General features: G+C 43.0%; 1 protein-coding gene across 1 annotated transcript in view; it reads left to right on the forward strand.

Annotated features, from left to right (window-relative positions):
* HS3ST2 (heparan sulfate (glucosamine) 3-O-sulfotransferase 2) overlaps positions 1–8487 on the forward strand; it is a 150817-nt gene extending 142330 nt beyond the window's left edge. The window contains exon 2 of the mRNA XM_006871953.1: positions 7869–8487. Coding sequence (XP_006872015.1) covers positions 7869–8487 — 619 coding nt within the window. The remainder of the gene's footprint in view (positions 1–7868) is intronic.
* Positions 8488–8688: the final 201 nt, after the last annotated feature.

Below are 8688 nucleotides of genomic sequence, written 5' to 3' on the forward strand. Positions count from 1 at the left end.
GAGCTTGAACTGTTGACCTTGCAGTTCAAACTGACCTTGCAGTCCAGCACATTAGCCCACAGAGCCACACCAGGACTCCTATACGTGTAGTTTATTTTACCAGTTTCCTGCTAAAGGTTATATAGATTTTAATTTTTTTTCTATAATAAACAAAATTTTAGTATTTAGGTTAATGCTAACTCCTATGGAGTCCTGGTGTGGCACTGTGGGTTAATGGGCTGGACTGCAAGTTCAGCAGTTCAAGATCAACGGCTACTGCTCGGAACCCCTATACAGGGTTGGCATGGGTTGGAACAGACTCAACAGCACTTAATAACAACAACAATAGCAGACAGATCCTAAGATTAAAGTTGATTCCTTGATCCAAATAATCCAGCGGGTTCTTTCCTGTCTGATAGTGGCCTTCCCTATCTCTTCTACCTTCTGTACCTACCTCCTGTCGGAATCTTTGTGTTCTGTCGGCAGGTGGAAAAAGAGACCATGAAGAAGACAAATCTGTTTTGTAACCACCTCGGACTGAAGGTAACACTTCTACTCACCTTCCATGGCAAGAATTCAGACACAGAGCAACTTGTCTGGGAAGCTACCCTCTAGAAATTAGCAGTAGGTCATAAAAAGAAGTTGGGACCCCTGAGTGATATAACACACTCAGCTGCTAACTAAAAGCTTGGTGGGTCACAAAGTAGCTCTGAAGAAAGGCCTGGGATCTATTTTTAAAATCAGTCATTGAAGATCCTAGGGAGCACAGATCTACTCTGGCACACATGGCTCACCATGAGTCAAGTGGACTTGGAGGCAACTGATGATCATAGAAAGAAGCATGCGCTGGACCACAAAATCAGTCCTTCAAGCTCACTACCGCTCCTCAGAAACCCTATACAGGGTCGCTATGAGAACCAATTCGACGGCACTGAACAATGTATACAAAACTTTGGTGGGCAGTTCCCTGTCTCTGCCACAGATGCTACAGTGAACATTCTTACACACAGGCTTGCGTGCACGTGTGCAAAGAAACTTCCAGAAGCAGAATTGCTGTCTTAAAGGAATCTGAATTCTACATTTTGATAATATCAGATTGCCTTCCTAAAGACCATGTCAATTTACATTCCTACTTGGTTATTCTTACCAGAAACAGCAATTATAATTTTAAATAAATATTTTTGCAATCTTGGTGTGGCACTGTAGGATAAGCACTGGACTGTTAACTACAAGATTGGTGGTTCAAACCCATCAACCACTCCTTGGAGACCCTATACATGGTCACTATGTTTTGGAAATGACTCAACACTTGACAACAATAAATGAATAATATCTCATAATGGTTTTAATTGGCATTTCTTTAATTGGAGAGAAATGGAGTTATCTTTTAATCTGCTTGTTTTCCATTTGTAATTATTTTTCTATTAACTCTTTCCTTGTGGCATATGTTCTTTTCTTCTATCCTGCAGGTTCTCTCCTTTTTTGTTGATTTGTAGTAATGTTAAAAAAAAAAGTATCTATATGAAACCATCCTTTGTTTCTCTGTCTTACAGGCTGTAAATTCCATTTATTTTATTTATGCTATTTTCCATACCAGATATTTACATTTTTTTATGTAGTCTAACTTTAAATCTTTTCCTTTGTGATTTTTAAATTTCATCTAATGCTTAGAAAAGCTCATCTTGTGCCAAGATTATTTTTTTTATATTCTCACATTTTCTCTTAAAGCTGGGTTCCCACTTGAACCTGGGGTCTGCAACTCACTATGTTGCTTTGGCTATTTATGTTAGCTCTCTGTCCCCAAGTTTGTTTGGTGTTTTTTTTTCTTTCCAGCCCTAATACAGGAATAATAATATGACTCCTGTCTTATAGTAATAATAATAATTGCATTAATATGAAGATCGAGTGAGATTAATAACTGCCGTTTTTTGCCATGAGACCAGAAGAATTGGATGGTACCATTGGTGAACATTTTGATCAGCGATTCTATAGCAGAATCTTGATCAAGAGGGGGGAAATGCAGAACCGAATTTCAAAATTCTAAAAAATCCCCAAACCCTTGGAGCCTGGATGAACCCTTGTAACTATTGCCCGAAGATAATCTTTAAAACTTAAACCAAAAATATCCCCTGATGTATTCTTAAAACGATGTTTTCCTTGAGCATGATGCTCATTTAAAGATCTATCTATATGGTATGAAATTTACAAAAGCAACTCGAAAGATTGGATGGGAAACTTAGGAGGCAGTGAGTTTATGTTAGTGGGGGAAGAACAACTCAGGAGGGGAGGGTAAGAATTAGTTGTACAAGGTGACGGATAGAATCCATGGAGCTGAATTAGACACATAGAAATGGTTGAATCGGTGTGTGTTTTGCCATGTGTATTCTCAGCAAGAATTGTTAAACAAGACTGAGTAAGATGACTCATACACAGAACTTAGAACAGTGTCTGTCCTGCTTAGTGTCCAGCACGTCAGTGACCACCAGGGATGCTACAGGCCCATGTCTTATGGTTAGCAAGTGACCAGACTCAGACACAGATCTCCTGGATTCCAAATTCCATACTCATAACCACACCCCCAAGTGGCCACTGTCCTCTGAACATCCCTGTGTGGGTATACCAGGCACACAGGGTCCATTTGTGACCTCCACTTGCCATACAGTAGGGCTCGGGACCACCCCACAGTGTACAAGGTGCAGGTAAGAGAATGGGCTTTAATGGGGAAACTTACACCCCTGGTCACCATAGAAGAAACAGGATCAGGGTTACCCTGTAGTCTCACCTTCACACTGGTCTGGATGAACTGCCGGTTTACACTCCTGGGAAAGGCTCCCCACCCTACCTAACACCCACACACAAACTTCTATTGAGATTCCTTCTTGTATGGCAGACGTGACAGCACCTTGTTATTTGTGGATAAGCAAACAGTAGCACACCACGCCCTTTCACTGTACTTATTCAATCTGTATGCTGAACAAATAATTCAAGAAGCTGGATTATTTGAAGAAGAATGGAGCATCAGGATTGGAGGATGACTCATTAACAACCTGGGATATGTAGATGATACAATCTTGCTTGCTGGAAGCGAAGAGGACTTAAAATACTGACTGATGAAGATCAGTATGGGTTGCACCTCAATGAAAAGAAAACAAAAATCCTCAGCACTGGACCAACAAATAGCATCATGATAAATGGAGAAAAGATTGATGTTGTCAGAGATTTCATTTTGCTTGGATCCAGAATCAACACTCATGGAAGCAGCAGTCAAGACATCAGATGTATTGCATAAGGCATATTTAGTGCAAAAGACCTCTTTAAAGTGTTTAAGAGCAAAGACATCAGTTTGAGGACTAAGGTATGCCTGACATCAGCCATGGTATTTTCAATAGCCTTATATGCGTGTGAAAGCCGGACAAAGAATAAGGAAGACCTTAGAAAAGTTGGTGCATTTGAATTAAAGTGTTAGTGAAGAAGAATACTGACTATAACATGAAATGTCAGAAGAATAAACCAATCTGTTTGGGAAGAAGTACTTCTTGTTAGTGACCAATGGTGAAACTTTATACTTTGGACACGATGTCAGGAAAGACCAACCCCTGAAGTACATCATGCTTAGTAAAGCGGAGTGTCAGCAAAAAACAGGAAGACCCTCAAAGAAATGGATTGATATAATGGGCTTAAACATTAACTATTGTCTAGCTGGTGCAGGGCTGGGTAATTTTTCATTCTGTTGTTCACAGGGTCACTATGAGTCAAAACTGATTCGATGGCACCTAACAACAACAACAGGATACCAGTCAAGTTTGGCTTGTTTTGAAGTTCTGTCGAGTCGGTTCCAACCCATAGCGACCCTCTATAGGGTTTCCTAGGAGCAGCTGGTGAGCTTGAACTGCTGATCTTGCAGTTCAAACGGCTTTGCAGTCTGGCGCATTAACCCACAGCACCACACCAGGTTTGGCTTAGGTACCAGCTATTTGTAGGAGTTATCTGGGAAGGCCAGCTTGCCCTGGAGACCTGGGACTATGGGAAACTGGGTTCAGGTGTAGCACCTCCTGCCAGAGGGCAGAAGCCACTAACCCTCCTGGGAAATTGAGTGCTAGTTCAATCCCTCCCACTGGGAAAAGGAACCATCCTAACTGTCTCACAAGACTGTTACCTCGTTGGGAATAGAGAGACTCTACCTTGTCATCTTTGTGTCGCTGGCATATAATATGGGCTCAGTGAAAGCTTGTTCAGTGAGTGGATACCTGACAGAGATACCAGGACTAGATATTGTCCATATAGAGACATGATAATCATGATCCCTGCCTTCCGGGGTCTTACACTCAAGATGGGTAATCGGCACAGATAATGTGTAAAGAACGGGATGTGTAGATACTTTGTATCATGGAATTTTATAATCTGGTTTCCTCTTCTGTAACCTAGTTTCCTTCACCTTCCTCTCTGTGGAAGCTCAGCTTGTCCCACTAGATTATAAATTCCGCAAGGGCAGAGCAGGTTGTATTATATCTGCAGCTATATCTCCAGAGTCAACTACAGTCCATGACACAAGTAAGATCTTCTCAATCAATATCTTTGAGGAGCAAATGAAGTCAACCACCTGCTTAATGCACCTTTAAGATCTTATCCTCTTTTCAAATTCCCCATTCTCTCCAAATATTCTGAAGTTGCCCACGGGTCCCTCTCCGGCTTTTCATACTCTACATGTTCTTCGGGGATAGCATAATTCCTTGCCCAATATTTAACTACCACCTGGAGCTGTTGGGACTTCCTAGGAGGTGTAAATGGTTAACATATTCAGCTACTAACTGATAGGTTGGTGGTTCGAACCCCAGTGGTACATGGGAGAAAACGTGTAGACACTTGGTACCAAGGAATACCACAGGGGAAATGCCTAAGTCTTTTGTTGTTGTCGTGAAGTGCCATTGAGTCAGTTCTGACCATAGCAACCCTATGTAGGTTCCTGAAAAGCAGCTGGTAAACTTGAACCACCAACCTTGAGATTCAAACCAATTTTGCAGCCTAGCGTATTAACCCCCAGTGCCACACCAGGACTCAAGGGGGAAATACTAGGGGCCCAGAGAAGCCTTTGTGCTGAAAGTGATTTGAGCTTAGAGATGAAGGTTTGGCTAAGCATGACTTCAGGGAAAGGGAACAGCAGATGTGAAGGTCCCCTGGCAATAGAACAAAGACAGTCTTTGGGGAGAAGTTTGACTAGCCCAGCCTATCCAGAGCCATGGGTGGTCATGGGTAGGATCAAAAAGAGCCACATACATCCCCTTAAGGACTTTACCCAGTAAGCAGTGAAGAATGATTGATGTTTAAGCTGGGACTTAGTAGCTTGCTCTGGGGTCACACAGTGTAAAGATTTGGGGATGTGGGCTTGGAAGGCAGTGGTCCCATAACGGGAAAGGAGATGCATTTCTGCACTCAACAAGGTGAGTGTTCGGAGCCGGAAGTTCTGGGACCACGACTCTCAGCTCAGCACATGGGTGTTAGTGGATTTCGTTTTAAGAACAAGTGTCTTGCAATGAGGCTTTTCCTCCTCTTCCACTCCTAATTATCCCTCTGGAGACTGCACTGATTTTCAAGGAACCTGGTTGCCCAGTTAGGAGCTAATAAGTCACCAAGGTCCCCCAGGATGCCAAAGCACATATACGAGGCATATACAAATGTAGCAGGAAAGGGGTGCTAATCAGAGGTGTGCCTTTTACGAAGTTCCCAGCGATGACCTGCTCAGACAGAATGTTCCTTGTGTGAATGGTGGGACACAATGGAGCAGGCCCTGAACTGGGTGGTCAATGCAGTGCAGCAAACAACGTTTCCAGAGACCCTCAAACTGGCAAACGAGTACTTGGATTTTGAGACGTCTGGGAGATGCTATTTACAGGAATGGAAGACATTACATGTAAGAAGGAAACAAGAATTATTCTGAGTTTTTTTTGCCCCTTGTGAAGGTTATGGTGGCATTATTTACAAAACTGGACAAAAAAGAGAAGGAAGTTCAGTTGTTGAGGTGAATATGTACTCGGTTGTTGTTGTTAAGTACTGCTGAGTCAATTTCGACCCATAGCACCTCTGTATAGGGTTTCCAAGGAGTGGCTGGTGAGTTTGAACCACCAACCTTGTGGTTCAAACCGACCTTGGGGGTCCAGTGCTTTATCCCACAGCGCCACACCAGGACTCCTGGTTTTACTGTACAAGGTAATTAATTTTGATGATGATTATGGTGAACGTGTGGCAATGTAGGATCAGCACTGTACTGTGTACCACAAGGTCGGCAGTTCAAACCCATAGTTGCTCCTCGGAAATCCTATACAGACAGGGTCACTATGAGTTGGAACCAACTCGACAGCACTTAACAACAATATTAAAAATGGGTCCAGGGAAGAATGTGAAATCAAGAGAACCCTAGCTAAATTTGAAGCTCAGGTACAAGGAGATGGAGATTATAGGTAATGTGGAAAGAAATAAGGTTATGCATTCAGAGCAGAGTTTTGGAGTCAACCATTTCAGAATTGTTATTGTTGTTAAGTGCCATTAATTTGGCTCCAACACACAGCAACCCTGTATAGGGTTTCCAAGGAGTGGCTGGTGAGTTTGAACCACCGACCTTGTGATTCAAAATGACCTTTTTTGTCTAGTGCTTTATCCCACAGCGCCACACCAGTCAAGATATGACATAAGAAAGAGTTCATGAAGACAAGTGAAAATGGAGCTATTTGCAGTAAGAATGTCAGAGAACTATGAAACCAAGTTATGGGACAGAGATGAAGACATGAGCCAGGCACCAGGAGTCGATATTACAAAGGACTGTGGGGATAAATGCCTTGGGGCTTGAGAAAGCACAGTGGCAGGATTCAGGATGTGTGGATCTGTTCATGGATCTCAGCTCTGCCTTCCATTAGAATTCTCTGAATCGTTTTCCAAATTGTCTACCCCCAAATATTTTTAATCAGTTAGTATAGGATGAGGCAGAGACATCTGCATTTTTTAAAATGCCTCTGGTAGTTCTCAAGTGCAGCCAGAATAAAGAAAAATGTCGTTTATGGGTAACTGTGACTTGTAGAAAGAAAGAGCTCTTGAGGACCAAGTATGTTCCCCTCCTTCACCAACGGAAGGAGATGCCCCTGCCTGAGCCTCCCACCAACATCCCCCAAGTCTTGAACAGAGCCACGATATGAGAGCGGGCTTGCACTGCGGACCTCAGACTGATGTCCTGACTGAGCCTGGAGTGCTGAGTTTTTCACGGTCATACAAAGGGTGAATTTCAAGTGCTTTTCAGAAGATGATGTCAGAATTCATCTCTAAAACTGCTGCTATTCCTGAAAAATAAAGCTTTTGCCCAAAAAAGTTTTTCTTAAGTTATCTGGAGAAATACATTTTGTAAGAATGACAACCCGTGGCTTGCTTGTTTGATATTGACTGTGTAAATCAATCAATATGTTTTTGAATATATAATAAGTGTCTTAAAATTTTCAGCTACTTGAAAAAAGGTCATTTTCACTAGCTCCTGACCTCCTAGCTCAGATCCTCTCCCTAGAAGCATCTGCATTTATGGTTTTGTGTATGTTTCCTTCCCAAGATACACTCTGTGTCTTGCCTTTTTTTCATGTAACATTCTATCTTGGAGAACATTCCATTTTTGTACATATTGATCTAACTAACTCTGTGAATTGAGTATTTTATAATTGATTTAACCCACATTGATGAATGTTTATATTATTTCCAGTCTTAAATCAATCTTTTTAAAGAAAGTCAAACATCTATAAGAGTTAACTTGGGGTCCTCACCAAGTAAGAGCAGGTGGAAGGGGGCCCACTGGGGACGTGGGATTGCGATATCCCTGCTGGGACCCCATCTGATATATTGTCCTTCTATCCCCATAGGAGCCTCATGCCCAGGACTCTTGAGAGTCAGATAACACTGGAGAAGACACCCAGCTATTTTGTCACTCAAGAGGCCCCTCGGCGGATCTTCAACATGTCTCGAGACACCAAACTGATTGTGGTGGTACGAAATCCCGTGACCCGGGCCATCTCCGACTATACCCAGACACTTTCTAAAAAGCCAGACATCCCTACCTTTGAGGGCCTTTCCTTCCGCAACCGCTCGCTGGGTGTGGTGGATGTGTCTTGGAATGCCATCCGCATCGGCATGTACGTGTTGCATCTGGAGAGCTGGTTACGGTATTTCCCGCTGGCCCAGATCCACTTCGTCAGTGGCGAGCGGCTCATCACCGACCCAGCTGGTGAGATGGGACGGGTGCAGGACTTCCTGGGCATCAAGAGATTCATCACAGACAAGCACTTCTATTTCAATAAGACCAAAGGCTTCCCTTGCTTGAAGAAACCAGAATCCAGCCTCCTGCCTCGATGCCTGGGCAAATCAAAGGGGAGAACTCATGTACAGATAGACCCTGAGGTGATAGACCAGCTCCGGGAATTTTATAGACCTTATAATATTAAATTTTATGAAACGGTTGGACAGGACTTCAGGTGGGAATGAGATTTGTGCTCAGCACCTCTGACCTTCTGTCCCCTGCCATCCTGGGTCTCCTCTTTCCCATCTTGGGCCCCGTCATCTTGGAATAGGGAAGCCCAGCAAAGGCCAAGGGACCAGGGCATCTCTGTCACTAGCTCTCCCCAGTTTTTCAAGACAAATTTGCTCTGTTTCTAGCATGTTGAATCAATTTCAGAATCATTCTTC

Source organism: Chrysochloris asiatica, unplaced genomic scaffold (genome assembly GCF_000296735.1).
Source record: "Chrysochloris asiatica unplaced genomic scaffold, ChrAsi1.0 scaffold00178, whole genome shotgun sequence".
NCBI classification, from domain to species: Eukaryota; Metazoa; Chordata; class Mammalia; order Afrosoricida; family Chrysochloridae; genus Chrysochloris; species Chrysochloris asiatica.